Here is a 21,424-nt window from a genome sequence, read left to right on the forward strand (position 1 = left end):
CATGAAGGCAACTCACCACCACCTTCCCCAGGATGATTAGAGATAGGTTCTAGCCAGTGACTGCCACATCATGAATGAATAAAATTAATTGATACATCAACTGCCAGAAGGTGTCTGGGAGAGGCTCCAACCAGCAGTGATGGTGATGAAGAGCTGCAATGGGCTGTGGGGTGATGAAGGGTTGCAACGGGAAGTGTGGAGGGGGGGAAGAATACTGCAATGGGGAGAGAGGGACTGCAGAAAGGAGTGAGCAGTTTTGAACCTGTCGGCATAAAGGTGTAAAAGTTAACCTTAAACTCAGCTAACTCTGAACCAGGTAATCCTGAAATCGACAACTATTGTACTGTCACATTGTCATGACAATGGTGCATACAGCTGGATTGCATGCAGACTTATTGCATTTGCAATTACAATGTGTTTTTGAGCATAATTCAATGAATGTGTGGAAGACCTGTGTGGACTTTCCCAGCGTCATGGGAAATCATGGAATGTCATACTCAAAGGGTGTTAAGGGAACTTCCAAGTGAGGGATTTAAAGGGAGAAATACACTGCAAACTGAACTGTAGTCCCCTGTGAGTTACCTCCGACTGTGAACATGATGGGAGTAAAGGCTGCAAAAGGCATGTTATATTTTCATCTTTCAGGACTACATAAGATTGGGGGATAAAAGCCATTGAACTCCGATCTGTGTGTGCCAGTGGATGAAGGGATGTGATGGTCATAGCTGAGAAAACCCCCATGTCATCCTTGCATTGTAGGTAAAAAGAAAGGAAGTTTCTCTCTCTCTTTGATGGAAGCCAAAATGTAAGAGAACCTAAATTTGAAAGAAAGCAGGACAAATGCCTTTCAGCTGATTTGCAAAGCCAAGCATCTTGAATGAATTATCTACCTTCCTGCTAGTAGTATCACCAAACATCTGCTCTTCAAGGAACTCAGAGACTGATCCATGTATCTTTTCTAACTTTTTTTGGAGTTAACTATCATTTTGAATCTATGTGTTCGCGTGATGCATTATTATTGCTTCTTGCGTACAGTAACCCATATTTGTACTAACTCATAAAGCTCTGGTCAAATTGGTTCCATTTTAAAACATAAACTCATTTGTCTGAGAGGCAACCAAGAGGGAAAGGGTTCTTTCTAAATTAACTTTGTTTCATCTGAGGGGTAGGTAAATAAACAAGGAGAGCCTGTTCACTTGGGAGCTTGATAATTTGGGGTATCCCAGCTAGAACTGTAATAAAGTGGGGAACCTCACCCTGGGACTGGTTGTAACAAGTGTAAGGGGTTAAGTCGGCTGTGTGATACACTAACGATACATCATCACAGGAAGTGATATAGTGTCACATGATTTTTCTCCCTCTCACAGCCTTGTGACAAGATCAAGGTACAATAATAAGATATTTCTTAAATAAAGTTAACAATCTCCTTACCTTGGTAGATTCTGTAAATATTATTCAGCAGCACAACAAGACCAAGAATATTATAACATTGTGGAACACGTTGCTACAGAAAGGCAAGTGGTGTAGGTGTATTTAACGGGAAGCTAAATGATGCGTAAGGGTGTGACGATGAGAAAGAGAGAGAGGGGACAGTAATGACTGCACATGCTGGAAGCCAGCATCTGTAGACGTGAGGCTGGAAAAACACAACAGGTCAGACAAGCATCTGAAGAGCAGTAAAGTCATCGTTTTGGCCAAAAACCTTCATCAGATGGCTTTGAGGGGTTATTTTGTCCTTTTTTTTTGAAGAGAGGTTGTAAGGCAGAGGTTCCGAGCAGTCTGGGGTAATGTAAACAGCTCGGGAGGTCTTGTGTTTTTTTTAATGCAGCCTGAATGGGAATGGCCAGCTCTTGTAGATCCAGATTTCTGGGTTTTATTTCTTTCAGTAGCATCAGAAGCCGTTGGGGTGTCAACAGAGTTAGAGCTTCAGTGAATGCCTTCTGGCAGCTACTCTCTCTGAATTTTCTGTTGATGTTTTCCTCCTGGATTGGAGAACTGCATGTGCAAATCTGTGTCTGAATTTTCCTTTTTGCCAAGGGTGTGTTTATAAGATGTTACTACATTGGAACAGTTAATTAGTATTAGTTACTGTACCTATTATTCTATTAAGTTTTCCAATAGAGTTAGGTTATTGTAAATTCCTCTTTCTTTGTTTGTACTTTAACAAGATCGTTTAAATAAATTGTGTTTTGCTTAACATCAAGTAGTTTGACCAATTGCATTATATCTGGAACAAGCACTTCACATTTGCCTTTAAAAATAAGAAAAAGTTTGGGTCTAGGCTACCTTCTAAATTATTATGGGACGGTCTTGTCTGATCCAATACAAGGGAGAATGAAATACTCTGATAGATTGAGATGAAGTAGAGTAGGAAGAAGTCCATCAGAAATAGAAACGCCCAACTGGCCTATAAAAAAGCAAAGACTGTGCTTACTGACTCGAAGCACACTACACGTTATCAACAGTATCTCACAAATATACTTACAAATATCAATTAATGATAATACTTTAATGAAACTGTGTATTCAGTCACAGAAAGAAAGTGTAAAGCAAAGAAGAACTTTTACTTTACTTTCCAAAAATCAGCTTAATATTGTCGGAAATAACTGGTGATGTTTTGGTTAAAAAAATTAATGAGTACCTTAATAAGCCAATGTATTGTGCGAATATTATCACAGATGGTCATGTAAATAAACTGTAAAAAAAAACAAACTTTTCTTTAAATATTCAATAATCATCTTATTATTGTATGCAGTGCATTGGTGTCAGTAAGCAGATCCAAAATGAAACACTGCGGATGCTGGAAATCTGGAATAAAAGCAGAGAATTCTGGAGAAACTCAGTGAGTGTTGCAGCATCTGTGGAGAAAGAAACAGAGTTAATATTTCCAATCCCAGATTTTGAAGACACATATTAGACGCAAAACATTACTTTTGTTTTTCTCACTAAACAAAAAAACGAAAGAAATGCGGATGCTGAAAATCAGAATCAAAAACAGAAATTGCTGAAAAAAAATTCAGCAGGTCTGGCAGCATCTTTGGAGAGAAATCAAAGTTAACATTTTGGGTCCAGTGACCCTTCCTCAGAACTGAGTTTCCAGCAAATTTCTGTTTTTATACCTCTGTTTTTCTCTCTCTGCAGATGCTGCCGGGCCTGCTGAGTTTCTGCAGCATTCTCTGTTTTTATTTCAGATCATCTGCAGTGTTTTGATTTATTCAGGAGAGAATTACAAGTCGATAAGATGTGGAGCTGGAGGAGCACAGCATCAGAGGAGCAGGAAAGTCGACGTTTTGGGTCGGGACCCTCCATCAGGATTGGGAGGGGTAAGGCAGCTCAAAAATAAATAGAGGGAGAGGGGTGGGGCTGGGGGTAGGAAGGTGGGATGGTGATAGGCGGATGCAGGTACGGGGTTGTAGAGATTGGTTAATGGTAAGGGTGGGGCAGATGGGCGAGAAGGGAGATGGACAGGTTGTGTCAAGTCAGGGAGGCGGGGATGAGAGGGAGGGCTGGACATGGAATAAGGCCTGGGGTGGGGAGATTTTGAAGCTGGTAAACTCTACGTTGAGGCCATTGGGCTGTAAGTTCTCGAGGTGGAATTTAAGGTGTTGTTCCTCGGTTTATGTGTCACTTCATTGTGGCACTGGAGGAGGCCCAGGATGGACATGTCGCCCAGGGAGTGGGAAGGGGAGTTGAAATGGCTGGCAGCTGGAAGGTGGAGTTGATTGGAGCGTACAAGAGAGCATAAGCTCTGCAAATTGGTCACCGAGTCTGCGCTTGGTCTTTCCAACATAGGGGAGACCACATTAGGAGCAATGGAGGCAATGGACCGGGTTAGAATACGTACCGGTGAATCTCTGTCAGATTTGGAATGATTGTTTGAGGCCTTGAACGGAGGTGAGAGGGCAAGTGAGAGGCGAGGTGTAGCACTTTCTGCGGTAAACTGGAGGCACAACAACTTATATTCCGCCTTAGGAGCTTACAGCCCAATGGCCTCAACATACAGTTCACCAGCTTCAAAATCTCCCCATCCTCCCAGCCTCATCCTATGTCCAGTCCGCCTTCTCAGCCCTGCCTCATCGACCCGACACAACCTGCCCATCTCCCTTCTCACCTATCCGCCTCATCCTTCCCATTAACCAATCACTCCAATCCCCTACCTGCATCCACCTGTCACCATCCCACCTACCTTCCCGCAACCCCACCCCCTCCCTCTATTTTTTTCCCATCTCCCTTCCCCCTCCCCAATCCTGATGAAGGGTCCTGCTCCACTGATGCTGTCTGACCTGCCGTGCTCTGCCAGCTCCACATTTTATCAACTCTAACTTCCAGCATCTGCAGTCCTCGCTGTCTCCTAGTCGCTGAGAATTACAAGTTGTTTGCCGCACTCAAACTGGGCTTTTCTTTGAAAACATCCAGATGAGGAAACCATTCAACTTGTGACGGTGACCAGGCATCATCAAATCAGGGGCTACACAGTACTTACTTGAAACAGTAGTTGGCATTGTGGGCATAGTATTGGGACAAGTGCCCATCGTAGGGTGGAGTAGCACAGCAGAACATATTTGGAGATAGATTGTAGCGTCCCGATTTACAGAATTCATCATCTACTAATGGGTAAGCAGGTTCAATGGCAACTCTGTCACCTGAAAGAAAGGAGGTAGTGAACAGTTCTTGACTCAAGTCTTTGGTGTATGGGTAAGCATTGTGGGGAATGCCTTCCTTGGATGCCTTCCTAAATAAAAAGCTGTCCATCTGTCTTAAATTTCCAATTGGCACTCAGATAAGACAACAAAATTCCAGATTCCCACTGCCCTCAACATGATAAAGAGCTTCCAGAGTGTCCTCCTGAATTTAACGGACTTGTGGTAATTTATTTGTGCCTCCTTTTGTTGGATCTTCCCCACTGGAGAGTATCACTCAACCCGAACATACCTTCCAGCAACCTGAGAGGGTATTTTAGTTAGCAGCAAATTCTTTTGATGCTCCTCTCCACAGTCCCCTCTGTACATATTGAGAAAATGATTAGCATGGATAAGGACTATGGCCATTTGTGCTTCAAGCTAAAGTTTAATAAAAATTTAACATTCTTCTTAAAGTTTAATTGTAGTAATTGGAACCAGGTGGATCTTATTGACAAGAGATCCTTGATTGGAGATGTTAACCAGCCAATCAGGGAACCCTGGCTGACAGATATAAACAGGGGATGCAGAGAGTCTCCTCAGTCTAAGAACTGGGTCTGAACTGGCTGGGCAGAGCCCATATACAAACTATATGTAAATAAAGGGTGACTTGGTGGCTGGATACGAGCCCCAGTGCAGTTATTTCAGTAACTTTCTCCGAGTTTTAGACACTGACCTGCTTTGAGATGTTGTACGCCTGATCCCACTTTAACCACAGTCCCTGAGCCTTCATGTCCCAAGACCATGGGCTTTCTAATGATGGCATCTCCTAGTTTTCCTTGTTGCCAGTAGTGGACATCTGTGGCACAGATACCAACTGCATTCATCTTCAAGAGCACCTCTGAACATACAGCAGAGAAGGGTGATGAGGGACTGACAGATGTACTCTTTGGTAAAAAATACAGCTTTAATATTTTGATGAATATTAGCATCCTTCAATGTTCAATTTAACTAGTGTTACTTCTGTCTTCACAAATTAGATTACCAGCTCATGAGAAACACCCTGGAGCCCAACATAAATACAGAACAGATAAAGTTATGAGGCCTAACTATCCATTTCAAGATATCTTGTATTGTATCTAGCAATCCGCTTGCACTACCCATTTCAATGACTTTCCAATGAAGCTTCAATTCTGGTCTCCCTGCTATAGGAAAGATATTGTTAAACTTGAAAAGGTTCAGAAAAGATTTACAAGGATGTTGCCAAGGTTGGAGCTATAGGGAGAGGCTGAATAGGCTTGGACATTTTTCCCTGGGGTGTTGGAGGCTGAGGGGTGACCTTATTGAATCATTAATAGGGTGAATAACCAAGGTCTTTACCCCCAATTTAGGGGTGTCCAAAACTAGAGGGTATAGGTTTAAGGTGAGAGGGGAAAGATTTAAAAGGGACCTAAGGGATAACTTTTCCACGCAGAGGGTGGTACATGTATGGAATGAGCTTCCAGAGGAAGTGGTGGAGGTGGATAAAATTACAACATTTAAAAGACACCTAGATGGGCACATGAATAAGAAGGGTTTAGAGGGATGTGGGGTCAAATGCTGACAGATGGGACTAGACTAGTTTAGAATATCTGGTCAGCATAGACGAGCTGGACCAAAGGGTCTGTTTCCGTGCTGCACATTTCCATAACTCTAGGTTTATACCAAAAACAATCACTAGTAAATATATAGGGCCTGTAATGCAGTAAGCCATCCCAAGGCCCTTCACAGGCATGTCAGGGGCAATAACTGCCCTTCTCAAGGGATTAGGGACAGTGATAGATGCCTGAAAAATCAAGGCTGACAGTCTACTGCAGTACTGGGGGAGGGCAGCACTGCCTGTAGCATTAAGCTTTGGATGACATGCTAAACGGACACCCTGCTTTCCTTCTGCTAATGATCCTATGGCACCACTTCAGCAAAGAGAGGAGGGAATTGTCTCCGATAGCTGTCAGTCCACATCACAAAAAAACAGATTATTCCCTCATGAACAGAAATTGCTGGGAAAAATCCCAGCCGGGTCTGGCAGCATCTGTGGAGAAAAAGCAGAAATTAACGTTTCGGGTCCAGTGACCCTACTTCAGAACTGGGCCTGAAATGTTACACTCTGCTTTCTTTTCACAGATGCTGCCAGGCCTGCTGAGTTTTTCGAGCAATTCCTGTTTTAGTTTCTGATTTCCAGCATCTGCGTACTTTGTTTTTTTTTTAATCCCACCCCCCACCATGATCTTGTTGTTGTTTGTGGGAGCTTGCTGTGCATTCGCTGCATTTTCAACATTACAACGTTGGCTACATTTCACAAGTACTCCCATTGGCTACAAAGCGCTTTCAGGTGGTCTGACATGGTGACAAGCACTAGAGCAATGAAAAACACCAAGTCTTGATGCACAAAGTACAACATTGTGTAGGACATGGCTGTACATGTCAGTGATTCCACACACTGTTTGTCAAGAGAATGACGATATTTTCCATACTTGAATGCAATCTGCAGTGAATATTAAAGTCCCACAAGGTAATCCAACACCAGTTCAGGATTGCTCGTATGTCCTGAGGGATCTACTGAGGCTATGAGTTGCTTTCATCACTCATCAATTTATATGAGCACTACTTTAATTGAGGAAGCATTATTAATATCTGTGTGTACTTTTTATAAACTGAAGTTTCCACAATCTTGAATGCCCCATCAATACAATGCTCCAAGCCTCTGACTCTAGCTTCAGGAAATATTACCCAATTCTGTGTCACAATTATAGGAGTATTATGGAAACTACATTGCATTCTTCCAAGTATTAGCCCAGAAAATACAAGTCCAACCATTATAAACATTCCATCTTACTGCAACTCTATTTTAAATATGAAGGATGTTGATAGAGTGTATTGAGAGGAAGTGTTGGCAGCAGCTAAAGAACAGAGAATTAAGGCAATTAGTGAAAGGGCAGTAGAGGAGACAAGGTGAACTATTTTTCCACCGTTGCAATATGGATTGCAATGCCAGAGATGGGTGTGGAAACTTTCCATAAATAAATACTTGAAAGGGGGAAGGGTTTGTAAGGGCAAGACAATGAGAACAATAGGGCTTCTATGTTTAAAAAGTTATTATTAGATTGATGGGCCAAATGACTTGGCTATACACCAAACATTCTCTGATGTTGTGAAACAACCAATTATGAATCCCATTTATCAACTTTATTTATGATATTTATGCATGTTATGAATGTCACATCCTTTAAACCCTGAATTATTTTACTTCATAGGGAATAATGGTGGTTTGTCTAAAGTGTAGAAAGTAACAGAAAGTAAAGACTGAGGACAACTGCACACATAAAGCAGTCGGAAGACTCACCATTAAAACCTGGTTCTGGGATTGAGCGTTTCTCCTGTGGAGAGAGGATGAAAAATGGATTTAAGAAAGTTCTGATCCTTCATCATTGTTACAGAATCACAACGCTGAGATTTCATAGGCACAAGAGTAGGCCATTCAGACCCTCGAGCCTTTTCCACCATCAATAAGATCATGGCTGATCTGTGACCTACCCCTTAATACCTTTGCTTAACAAAAATTTATCCATCTCAGATTTAAAATTAACAACTGATCTAGCATCCATTGCTGTTTGTGGAAGAGAGTTCAAAATATGTACTACACTTTGTGTGTGGAAGTGCTTCCTAACATCTCTTCTGAATGGTCTGGCCCTAATTCTCATACTGTGTCCCTATTTTTATAATCCCCAACCAGTGGAAATTGTTTATCTTTAACTATCCAATCTTTTCCTGTTAATATCTTGAAGACTTTGATCAGATGACCCTTTAACCTTCTAAATTCTAGAGAAGAACAGCTTCATTTGTATATTTTCTCCTCAGAGCTTAACCCCTGAAGTTCAGGTGTCATTCTACCAGCATTTTACTCCTTCCAAGGCCAATTTAGCCTTCCTAAGGTGTGGTGCCATATCTGCACAAAGTGCTCCGAGTGTGATCTAACTAGAGTTTGTATAACTGCAGCAAGACTTCTGCAGCCTTACATTCCAGTCCTTGAGATATAACGTACAGCAATCCATTACCTTTCTTGATTATTTTCTGCAACTGCTGATGATATTTTAAAGATCTATGCACGTGAACCCCACAAGTCTCTTTGGATGACCACGATTACAAAAAATCTCAACAGTTGGCTCAGTTGGTAACACTCTTGACTCTATGGCAGAGGGTCATAGGTTCAAGCCCTATTCCAGACACCTTACCTAGGTTGACACGCACCAGGCTGGGACCTAGGGACTGCCAGAAGTTCCACCTCAGGCAAATTTAAAGGATCCCATACACTACTTCCACAAACAGCAGGAGATATATTTATCCCTCAACCAATATCTCATTATCTGGCCATTACCACACTGCTGTGTACAAAGAGTGTGCAATATTTCCCCACATTACAACAATGAGTACATTGTAAAATACTCAGCAACACCCTAAAATGATAGGAAATGTTGGTCCTACTTTCCGTGCTACAATGAAAGAAAAGTACTTTATTATTCCAAAATGGAGTGCGTTTTTCAATTTTAGCTTCTGGCTCTGTCCCTCAGCCTCCAAAAGCGAATCCATACTGCTCCCGTGCCCCAAACTATTTCTAGTCCACAAAAACCTGGTCGTGGTTGAAGGGGAAACAAGCAGATCTTCATCTGCTGCTGTCACTTGTCATTCCAGCTTTTGTAGAGCTCCGTTGAACACCTCATGTGTCATGTGTGCCACAAACATTCAGAAGCTCTGAGTTGGCGCTATTAGTCAAGACGATATAAATTTGGTACACAGTACAGGTACCACACCGAGAATGTATTTCTGGCATCCCAGTATCTGTCTAAACCTGTATCTCACACTCTCGCTGCTCCTGTCCCACATACTAGTCTCTATAAACTTATGTCTTTACAACTCTGCTGTTCATGTCAGAACACACACCAAAGCTCCATTCCGCAATCACCCCTATACTCCATAACTTTAAAATTCTCATCTTTGTCTTACTATCCCTCCATTACCTCACCCCTCCCTATCTAGTCATACAATCATAGACCCATAGACTCATACAGCATGGAAACAGACCCTTCGGTCCAACCAGTCCATGTCAACCATATTCCCAAACTAAAATTGTCACACCTGCCTGCACTAGGCTCATAACCCTCCAAACAATTCTTGTTCATGTACTTATACAGAAGTCTTTTAAACATTGTAACTGTATCTGAATCCACTACTTACTCTGGAAATTCATTCCACACACAGACCACTCTCTGTGTAAAAATTTGCTCCTCATGTCTTTTTAAATCTTTCTCATCTCACCCTAAAAATTGGAAAACCCCATCCTAGGGAAAGGACACCTGACCATTCACCTTATCTATACCCCTCATGATTTCATAAATCTTTATAAGATCATCTCTCAACCACCTACGTCCCAGTGAAAAAGATCCCAGCCTATCCAGCCTTTCCTTATAACTCAAACCCTCCATTCCCAAAAATATCCTCGTAAATCTCTTCTGAATCCTCTTGAGCTTAATAGTATCTTTCTTATAACAGGACAACCAGAACTGGACACAGTATTCCAAAAGTAGCCTCACCAACATCTTGGACAACAACAACATGGCCTCCCAACTCCTATACTCAAAGGTCTGAGGAATGAAGGTAAGCGTGCTAAACACCTTCTTAACCACCCTATCTATATGTGATGCAAATTTCAGAGAATTAGGTCTCTCTGTTCAACAACAATATCCAGGGCCCTGCCATTAACTGTATAAGACTTGCCCTTGTTTGTTATACCAAAATGCCTATATGATGCTGCTTAGCCTGCTGTGTTCATCCAGCTCTGCACCTTGTTGTCTCGGATTCTCCAGCATCTGCAGTTCCTACTATCTCTAGCCTTCTTCACTGTCCACTATACCACCAATTTAGGTGTGTTCCGCAAGCTTACTAAACATGCTTTCTATATTCTCATCTAAATCATTTATATAAGTGACAAACAAATGTGGACCCAGCATCGATCCCTGTGGAACACCGCTGGTCACAGGCCTCCAGTTCAAAAGACAACCCTCCACTATTACTCTCTGCCTCCTGCCATTAAGCCAATTTTGTAGCTGATTGGCAAACTTTAATCTCTCTCTAATCCCTGCACCAACCTGTAAACGAGCAGCATAAGTACAATACATGGCCACCATGTGAGTGCACTCACCACTAATTTACGAAAATGTCTTCGGGGAGACGCAGCTGAAAGATGTGTTCATTAAAATGCCTAACCAGGCCCTGTACGAAGTGTAATTCACCAATGTCTAATGGAAAACCAATTTATTCTTGAACAAACTGGTTGAGTTATGATAAAACAAAGAATGCGGGTGCTGGATATCTGAAAAACAAACAGAAATTCTGAAGCAGGGTCACTAGACTTGAAACTTTACCTTCTGCTTTGACTCCAAAGATGTTGCCAGACTTGTTGAGTTTCTCCAGCAATCTCTGTTTCTGTTGCGGTTGAGTTATTAGTTATTCAGGGAGAGTTGGAGCCAAATTACACAACACAAGCAAACTCTCAAACACCACGGCCATTGTCAGATTTTCTGTGACATTTTACATTGAAGTATTTGGGCATTGTGCAAACCAAGAAGCCATTAGGTGGTATTATAGAAGTACTATCGAAAGGACATGATTGTACTGGAGAGAGGGCAGAGGAGGTCCATCAGGATGTTGCCTGGGATGAAAAGTCTCAGTTATGAGGAGAGACTGGATAGACTGGGCTCATTTTCCTTGGAGCACAAGAGGCTGAGGGGTAGTGGGTTGGGTGGGAATCTGATTGAGGTACATAAAATATGGGAAATATACACAGGGTAGATGGTGAAAATCTTTTCCCCATGGCAAACGTGTCTAAGACCAGAGGGTATAAGGCTAAGGTGAAGAGCTAGTGGTTTGGAGGTAAGCTGAGAAAGAACTTTTTCACCTAGAGGTGGTAGAAATATAGAATGTGCTGCCTGAGGGTGGTGGAGGCAGCTACTCTCGGAAACCTTATAGAAGTTTATAAAATAATGAGGGGTATAGATACGGTTAATGGTAGGTGCCTTTTTCCTAGGATGGGGGATTTCAAGACTAGGGGACACATTCTTAAGGTGAGAGGAGAGAGATTCACAAAAAGACATGGGGGCAATTTTTTTACACAGAGGATGATTCGCATGTGGAATGAACTTCCTGAGGAGGTGGTGGATGTGGGGACAGTTACAACATTTTAAAAACATTTGGATAAGTACATGAATAGGAAAGGTTTGGAGGTAGGAGCAGGCAGGTGGGACTAGTTTAGTTTGGGATTATGTTCGACATGGACTGGTTGGACCGAAAGATCTATTTCTGTGCGATACGACTCTATTTGACTGTATGATTCTTGCAGCATATAAGGAGCAACTGGATAAAATGCCAGGGCATAGTAGGCTAAGGACCCAGTGCAGGTAAATGGTGTTTGTTGGCATAGACATTGCGGGCCGAAGGCCCTGTTTCTATGCTGTATGACTCTGTAATGTCGCCACGTTTGGAAGTTTAGATGTGAGGGTGTGGTTTTGCTTTTGGATTTAATGCACGCGAGGGAAAGTACAATTGCTGCTTTACAACCTTGAGATACTTTGCAATTTTCCTCCTTTTGTAAATAAATTTCTTTGCTGTTAAACTCACGCTGAATTCCACGGCATTTCCTCTTGCTCCACAGGTAGGCTATGTCCCCTCCCTTTATGTCTGCATGTTGATGCTGATGTAACAAGCAGTGTTCACATACTTTCACCCCATTGACTTCAAATGCCTCAGGCTCAGGTTACACATCATGACACAATGCTGTAATATTCGAACACCTTTTGCAGAACATTTTTTGTCAGTGAAGCTTTTAAAAACACACCCTGGACTTAAAGTAATGAATCACCATGTCTCTGGGATATTTCAATGTGGATTTGCTGTGGGCGATAGCCACAGTTGACACTGAAGAGGTTGGAACTGCTGTCTGGGAAAGTATGACACCGTGCAGACACCGTGACACAGATTTACAAAGCAGTGTGACCACACAGCCTATCTCATTCTCTGCCAACTCGTGTGAGCAATAGGCTTGGACTGTATGCCAGTGGCTGATGGTGACATCTGTTCATTGGTCACTCTGACCTAGTGGTATTTTTTGAAGTAAGTTCCAGCCAGACTTTGTGACAGTGGAAATCTAAAAGCAACAGTGGTAATTGCCAGTCGCACCAGTCACACATTTCCATTATGCTCACCAACCCACTCTGACTCCCAATCCAGACACATTTCAATTTGAATATTCCCATTCTTGCATTCTAGCCACTCCTTGACCTGCCTTGCTGTGTAATCCCTTCCAGCCCTATAAAACCATCCAAAATCTCTGCATTCCTCCAGTTGCTGACTTGCATTTCCGATTTGAGTTGCTCCAACACTGGCAGTCATGCTTTTAATCAGCTAGACCCTAAACTCTAGAACTCTTTCCCTAAACCCTTCTAACTCTTTCTCCTCTTTTAAGAGCCTGTTTGACAAAGCTCACGATCATTTATCTTCATATCTCCTCATGTGACTAATTGCCAAATTCTGTTCAATAACTCAAGGTAAAGAACCTTGAGAATGATTTACCACGTTAAAGATGTTACAAAAATGCAGGTTGTGGTCTCCTGCGAAGTTATGACAGGCAGTTAGTGATTGTTTTTATTCATTCAGACCATGTATTGCCCATCACTACTTACCCAGACAGCAGTTAAGAGTCAATGACATTGCTCTAGATCTGCAGTCACATGTAGCCAGACCAGGTAAGGATGGCAGTTTCCTTCCCTAAAGGACATCAGTGAACCAGAAGGGTTTTTCCAACAATTAACAATAGATTCATGGTCATCATTAGACTCTTAATTCCAGATTTTATTTGTACTGAATTCAAATTCCACCATCTGCCATGACAGGATTCAAACCCAGGAGCCTAGAACATTATCTAGGTCTCTGGACTAACAGTTCAGCAGTAATAAGACTAGGCTATCCTCTGACCTATATTAGAAAATTATTCAAGATATTACTCCATATGGAGGTCAACTTTTGAACTGGCTACCATTCAAATTCATAGTTGTTGTGAATGTAAATTCCCTGAAGCACCAATTTACAATGCAATCTTTCCCAAAATCTTAACTTTTAATCTGAATCATTTCTTCCTTCACTGAGATAACAAGTTGTAGACCTGGATGAACACAGCAGGCCAAGCAGCATCAGAGGAGCAGGAAGGCTGATGTTTCGGGCCTAGACCCTTCTTCAGAAATGGGGGAGGGGAAGGGGGTTCCGAAATAAATAGGGAGAGAGGGGGAGCCGGATAGAAGGTGGATAGAGGAGAAGATAGGTGGAGAGGAAACAGACAGGTCGAAGAGGCAGGGATGGAGCCAGTAAAGGTGAGTGTAGGTGGGGAGGTAGGGAGGAGATAGGTCAGTCCAGGGAGGACAGACAGGTCAAGGGGGCGGGATGAGGTTAGTAGGTAGGAGATGGGGGTGGGGCTTGCGGTTGGAGGAGGGGAAAGGTGGGAGGAAGGACAGGTTAGGGAGGCGGGGATGAGCTGGGCTGGTTTTGGGATGTGGTAGGGGGAGGGGAGATTTTGAAGCTTGTGAAATCCACATTGATACCATTGGGCTGCAGGGTTCCCAAGCGAAATATGAGTTGCTGTTCCTGCAACCTTTGGGTAGCATCATTGTGGCACTGCAGGAGGCCCAGGATGGACATGTTGTCTGCGGAATGAGAGGGGGAGTTGAAATGTTTCACGACTGGGAGGTGCAGTTGTTTAGTGCGAACCGAGTGTAGGTGTTCTGCAAAGCGGTCCCCAAGCCTCCGCTTGGTTTCCCCGATGTAGAGGAGGCCACAACGGGAACAGCAGATGCAGTATACCACATTAGCAGATGTGCAGGTGAACATCTGCTTGATGTGGAAAGTCTTCTTGGGGCCTGGGATGGGGGTGAGGGAGGAGGTATGGGGGCAGGTGTAGCATTTCCTGCGGTTGCAGGGAAAAGTGCCGGGTGAGGTGGGGCTGGAGGGGAGTGTGGAACGGACAAGGGAGTCACGGAGAGAGTGGTCCCTCCGGAAAGCAGATAAGGGTGTGGAGGGAAAAATGTCTTTGGTGGTGGGGTCGGATTGCAGATGGCGGAAGTGTCAGAGGATGATGGGTTGGATCCGGAGGTTGGTGGGGTGGTACGTGAGGATGAGGGGGATTCTGTTTTGGTTGTTATTGCGGGGACGGGGTGTGAGGGATGAGTTGCGGGAAATGCGGGAGACACGGTCGAGGGCGTTCTCGACCACTGAGGGGGGAAAGTTGCGGTCCTTGAAAAACGAGGACATCTGAGATGTACGGGAGTGGAATGCTTCATCCTGGGAGCATATGCGGCGGAGGCGAAGGAATTGGAAATAGGGGATGGCATTTTTTCAGGAAGGTGGGTGGGAGGAGGTGTATTCTAGGTAGCTGTGGGAGTCGGTGGGCTTGAAATGGATATCGGCTTCTAGGTGGTTGCCGGAGATGGAGACAGAGAGGTCCAGGAAGGAGAGAGAGATATTCGAGATGGTCCAGGTGAACTTAAGGTTGGGGTGGAAGGTGTTGGTGAAGTGGATGAACTGTTCGAGCTCCTCGTGGGAGCACGAGGCGGCGCCGATACAGTCATCAATGTAACGGAGGAAGAGGTGGGGTTTAGGGCCAGTGTAGGTACGGAAGAGGGATTGTTCCACATAACCTACAAAGAGGCAGGCGTAGCTTGGGCCCATGCGGGTACCCATAGCCACCCCCTTTGTCTGTAGGAAGTGGGAGGAATTGAAAGAGAAGTTGTTGAGGGTGAGGACGAGTTCGGCTAAGCGGATGAGGGTGTCAGTGGAGGGGACTGTTGGGCCTGCAGGACAGGAAGAAGCGGAGGACCTTTAAGCCATCTGTATGGGGAATGCAGGTGTATAGGGACTGGACGTCCATGGTAAAGATGAGGTGTTGGGGACCGGGGAATTGGAAGTTCTGGAGGAGGTGGAGGGCGTGGGTGGTGTCACAGACGTAGGTAGGGAGTTCCTGGACCAAGGGGGAGAAAATTGAGTCCAGATAGGTGGAGATAAGTTCGGTGGGGCAGGAACAGGCGGAGACAATGGGTCGACCAGGGCAGTCAGGTTTGTGGATTTTGGGAAGGACCGCAGGAAGTGCTACACCTGCCCCTATACCTCCCCCCTCACCCCCATCCCAGGCCCCAAGAAGACTTTCCACATCAAGCAGATGTTCACCTGCACATCTGCTAATGTGGTATACTGCATCTGCTGTACCCGTTGTGGCCTCCTCTACATCGGGGAAACCAAGCGGAGGCTCGGGGACCGCTTTGCAGAACACCTACGCTCGGTTCGCACTAAACAACTGCACCTCCCAGTCGCGAAACATTTCAACTCCCCCTCTCATTCATCAGACGACATGTCCATCCTGGGCCTCCTGCAGTGCCACAATGATGCTACCCAAAGGTTGCAGGAACAGCAACTCATATTTCGCTTGGGAACCCTGCAGCCCAATGGTATCAATGTGGATTTCACAAGCTTCAAAATCTCCCCTCCCCCTACCGCATCCCAAAACCAGCCCAGCTCATCCCCGCCTCCCTAACCTGTTCTTCCTCCCACCTATCTCCTCCTCCCACCGCAAGCTCCACCCCCATCTCCTCCCTACTAACCTCATCCCACCCCCTTGACCTGTCTGTCCTCCCTGGACTGACCTATCTCCTCCCTACCTCCCCACCTACACTCACGTTTACTGGCTCCATCCCCGCCTCTTTGACCTGTCTGTCTCCTCTCCACCTATCTTCTCCTCTATCCATCTTCTATCCGGCTCCCCCTCTCTCCCTATTTATTTCGGAACCCCCTTCCTCTCCCTCATTTCTGAAGAAGGGTCTAGGCCCGAAACGTCAGCCTTCCCGCTCCTCTGATGCTGCTTGGCCTGCTGTGTTCATCCAGCTCTACACCTTGTTATCTCAGATTCTCCAGCATCTGCAGTTCCTACTATCTCTTCCTTCACTGAGAGTTGTTTTTGAGTGATAGTCAGGTGCATTGAAACCAGCCTTGGAGGGAACAACATTACAACAAACACCTTAGAACACCTGTATGCAGCTAAATGGGTCAGCTGAACTCAAAAACACTTTAGCTTGTGTTACTTACTTGTACTCACTGTGGTCTCACCTCAAGTTGGCATGTTGGAACTTAACCAAAGTAGTAATTGATGTCTCATGGAGATGTAATCTGTCATCACATCCCTAACCACACTTGCTGAATGTTGCAAACCTGTTTACTGCTAAAACCGCTCCTGTTAAGTAAACTAGTCACTAGGAGAGATTTTAAAGCCTCTTACTTCAAATAAATGGAGAGGCAGGAATAGAACCATATCGCACTCCTGTTAATGGTGGTCCTGTCTTCCCCGAGCCCCTGTCCATGTACAAGTCTGGACATCCTGTATAAGGGGTCCCCAGAATCATTTTAGCATAGTACTAGATGACTGGTGTGTAAGGCATATTTTGCGCCTCTCACTCTTATTGCAACCCTCGCTTCCCAGTAGCTGATACATTTAATGATATTATGGTCTTCACACTGAAGCATATCAGAGGGATTGACAGAGTTTGCCCTCTACTGTCACTTGAAATGTCCTCAATTGATGCTCGGCAGCATACAGCAGGTGGCATCCAGACCTCCACCCTGTCCAACTTGTGCATTCGATAAATACCACAGGGTTGCACTGGTTAGACAGCTGGACGACACCGACAGGTGTAGAGATAGTAAGAACTGCCGATGCTGGAGTCAGAGATAACACAGTGTGGAGCTGGAGGAACACAGCAGGCCAGGCAGCATCAGAGAAGCAGGCAAGCTGGCGTTTCAGAAGAAGGGTCCCAACCCGAAACGTCAGCTTTCCTGCTCCTCTGATGCTGCCTGGCCTGCTGACAGGTGTGAGTCCAGCTCCCCAACACTCCCACCTCCCCATGTGTCCATTATCTGGGCACAATCAAATTTCTGGCGCCTTATATAAATACTTTTACTTTCTTTTACTGAAGTATCAAAACAAATATGCCATTAGGATTTGTGCATGCTTTTTCACACCGCATCTCCACCAGTGCCCAGAGCCAAGATACACAGAGTGAAATAAAAAAAAACTATTGGTTACCAGCCGCAGATCTCCGGGAGAGTGGGCCACAACCGATAGGTTTTCCAGCTTCGCCATCCCTAGTCTCTCAGCCTAAACAGGGGCTGCCTTTTAAATTTGTAAAGTTAGATGACAGTTCAAATATGTTTTTATCTCTCTGTTGTCCTTGAAATAAAGCTGACTTGAATTCCCTGCTGCCCACCTCCCTCCCACTTTGTGATTCAAAGTCCACCATTGGGCAACTGCAGGCTATTTACACAATCCATTCTTTGAAGTTGTTAGGTTTTGCAAAATTTTCCCCAAAATTTCGCTGATTTATGATCAACAATTGCATAGTGAGGAAGGCCATGATGTGATGTGCGATTGTGAGTCTGTCCTTGCTGTTCTCATTCTAGTGAGCTATGAATGTCACACTTGGTCATAAAGAAAAAAACATTGCAATATACAGCGTTTATGTGCCAACCCAAAGTACTTCATTGCCGATTTATCAGTAGATTAAAGTATCATCACTTCACTTAGAAATTGTGGCCACTAATTTGCACTCAGCAGGTCCCAGAAACAGAAATAATCTAAATTACCTGATTTTTGTTTTTTTTAGGTATTTTAAGGAAAATATATTGACCAAGACCTCCCAGTCTTCTTTGAATGGTCCCATTGGATTATCTTTGATCTTGTTGGACCACTGAAGAATATTTACAGAGCCTCTGAGAAGAGGAAAATATCAACTGTCTCTAAGTACCATCTTAATGTGGCTTCCTCTTGCCTGAAATTGCAAGAAAAAGCAATTTCATGTAATATTGCATTGCTTCCCGTGATGGTGTACACGAAACAGCCAGATGTAACACATTACACTGCAAGGGTCTTTAATGTTCAACTGATAGGGCAGGTGTTGTCTCAGTTTAAGATATCCTCCAAATGATGACACCTCTGAAAGTGTGACACCCCCTCAGTTCTGTACAGAAAGTAACAATCAAGATTTTGTTCGTCCTGTGGGGATGTGCTCACTTGTTTCCCCTAAAGATACCCTGTTCCCAAATAGTAAAACAAATAATCACTGCCAAGTCAATGTGCCATATCAGCCATATAAGAGCTGTCTCAAGTGACTGAGTTGTGAAGTGTAGGGAACTTTTAAACCTTCCTGACAAATGAAAGGGTTTAATGCACTACTCTGTTTCTGGTTGTCTGTGAATATAATCGGTTGCCTTTTGGTGGAGGATGAGGCTCATTTTGGACTTGATCTACTGGGAATCTGCAAATGATGATCAGTTTTGACTTTTACTTTGTAGTTTACACCTTGTGGGGTGGATTGAAGTGAGGGGAAGATTAAGAACATGGAAGCTACACTGCAAGAGAAACATTCTATATTTACACGAATCCCTATCAATGCATCTGCAGAAGGCCTTCCTTCACATTTGATGCATCAAATAATAATCTGTAGACTGGGTTAATAGAGAAGGTTGGGCAATAAGAATTGACATTGCAGTTTTGGTGAATATTTGGAAAATTGCGCTGGCTCCCAAAGCAGCTTTTCTAGCTCTGCATGTCTGTGGTTGAGAGACCAGCAATTGTTTCTTAGTCCCAGAATGGATAGTGGAACTTTGGTGATAAGATAACTAAAATAAATTTAAAAATTTCTTAGGAAATAAGAAAGCAATTACTCCTTTGTCTTCCACTTCCTTAGATCCTCAAAGCATCTGAAGGGACTGCACTGGGAAGTTCTAAACATTGCAACTTCTATCAAACTTCTTCTGCTGGCATAGCTCAGTGGACAGACATTAATCCAAAAGATTAAAGATTTCTGAAAAAGAGAGGCGTGTTGCTGAAACTTTTGGTCGTCCACACATCAGGACAGCAGCAAGAATTTTAAATTATTAAATTACACCGCTGGAAAAATCAGGTGCCCTTTGGTGGGCAATGGATTCTGATTTGTTACATTGCTGCCATGGAGAATGAGCCAGGTACCCAGAAGTATTTGCTTAAATTCAAAAGGAGCAGGTCGACTCTGATTGGGCACCATAGCCACAGGGAATGCAACAAGGAACAAGCTTTTGTCCAAATTGAAAAAGTCAATGCCTGGACAAAGATATCCAGTTCCCTGGAATTTCTTCTGCAAACCTTCTGTCTCTTCCTGCCTCTCCTTCTTTAAGATGCTCCTTAAAATCTACTTCTTTAGCCAAGTTTGTAGCCTTTCTTCCCTAGTATCATGTGTCAATTTATCATGTGTGAATGATATCATTTTTTTTGTCTGATAACTCTCCAGTTAAGTGCCTTTAGAAGTTTTTTTTACTAAATTGTATAGATACATGTTATTCTTGCTCTGTGATCATTGTCCTCTAGGTGATTAGTTCCATAAAGTAGCTATTGCGTTTTTGTAGTGTTGGGCTCAAAAGTCATATCTTCAAACCAGGTCATTAAGAGTCAATATTTAAGAGTTAAGTGCACACAGCATTCAGCAATTGAAACAAAGTGGTGAAATACAACAAAATAGGCCTGGTGTAAAAAAAACATGCCTGCTTTGGCTGGGAGGTAACTGCATATCCTTGATTGTCTGTGGGAACCATATTTCTATGTAGTTAACACAGGGCCACCTGGAGATGTTTTCAACTTATTTTCTCCACAAAGGAATACCTGGAAAAGTATTGTAAGAATTCAAAAATAGAGATTCAACACATAATCTTAGATTCAGAATGTTATTACTATCAGGAACTGGACTTGCTCCGGTTTATGAGACAGTACCATGGAATCTGAGTCAAGTTCCTGACAGATAAAAGGGAGATTTAATTGTTTGTATATGTAGATATATTATGTAGTTTAAAAAAACAGACTCATTCATTAGTTTGTATATGTCTCGAATAAATATTATGTAGGTTAAGCTAATAAATTTGCTTCTTATTAATTATTCATTATTCATTTTGATCTGACCTCAAAGAACCCATTAGGTACTTTCAGCCTAAACAATACAGAGATCATAGTACTTAAACAGAGTCCAAGTTCTCACTTTTAGAGAGAGCATTATTTGAATTAGCCACACTGCAAAGAACACACATCCACTGTTCAGTAGCTCCTGGTATTTACACAACCAATTCAAAACCCATCAACCTTTAACTAATATATCCATCATTTCTTCCCTCATTTCGTTACAGTTCAGGCAAGGGGCTCTTGCGGTACAGTGGTAGTGTCCCCACCTCTGGGCCAAGAGGCCATAGTTCAAGGCCCACTTATTCCAGAGGTGTGTACGAACATCGTTGAAGAGGTTGCTCAGAAAATATCTAGCTTTCCTTCAAACCATTTTAGAAGATAACAGCCTGGAAGGCAACCAATTAGCTTCAACGTTGTCCAACAATGCAGCATGAAATTGGAGTGAAGATAAAATTGAATCATTTATTGTCACGTCTATTCAATAGAAAATACAGTGAAAAGTGTTACTGTCGCCATGCATAGGTACCATTCTCATTAACTTAAAATAAAACATAAAGAAAGATAACTTAAAGAGAGTCCAACATTTCCTTCTCTGCTGCTCCAGTCCCGTTCCAGGCTACACCAGCCCATGTCACGTTGCCACCAGAGTCCTGCTCCAGGCTACACCAGCCCACACCATGCACAAGTGAGAGTCCTGCTC

General features: G+C 43.5%; 2 protein-coding genes across 4 annotated transcripts in view; one reads left to right on the forward strand and one right to left on the reverse strand.

Annotated features, from left to right (window-relative positions):
- The window catches only part of LOC109929141 (sorbitol dehydrogenase-like), a 28,076-nt gene extending 10,161 nt beyond the window's left edge, over positions 1-17,915 (reverse strand). For both annotated transcript variants that reach the window (XM_048617224.1, XM_048617225.1), the window contains exons 1-4: positions 17,827-17,915; positions 8,002-8,035; positions 5,356-5,520; positions 4,484-4,643 (exon numbers count right to left, since the gene is read on the reverse strand). In XM_048617224.1, coding sequence (XP_048473181.1) covers positions 4,484-4,643; positions 5,356-5,520; positions 8,002-8,035; positions 17,827-17,883 — 416 coding nt within the window. In that variant the 5' untranslated portion in view covers positions 17,884-17,915. The remainder of the gene's footprint in view (positions 1-4,483; positions 4,644-5,355; positions 5,521-8,001; positions 8,036-17,826) is intronic.
- Positions 1-21,424, forward strand: part of LOC109929142 (dual oxidase 2-like) — a 702,670-nt gene that overhangs the window by 124,971 nt on the left and 556,275 nt on the right. The window lies entirely within an intron of this gene.

This window comes from Rhincodon typus, chromosome 36 (genome assembly GCF_021869965.1).
Source record: "Rhincodon typus isolate 14 chromosome 36, sRhiTyp1.1, whole genome shotgun sequence".
Classification (NCBI taxonomy): domain Eukaryota; kingdom Metazoa; phylum Chordata; class Chondrichthyes; order Orectolobiformes; family Rhincodontidae; genus Rhincodon; species Rhincodon typus.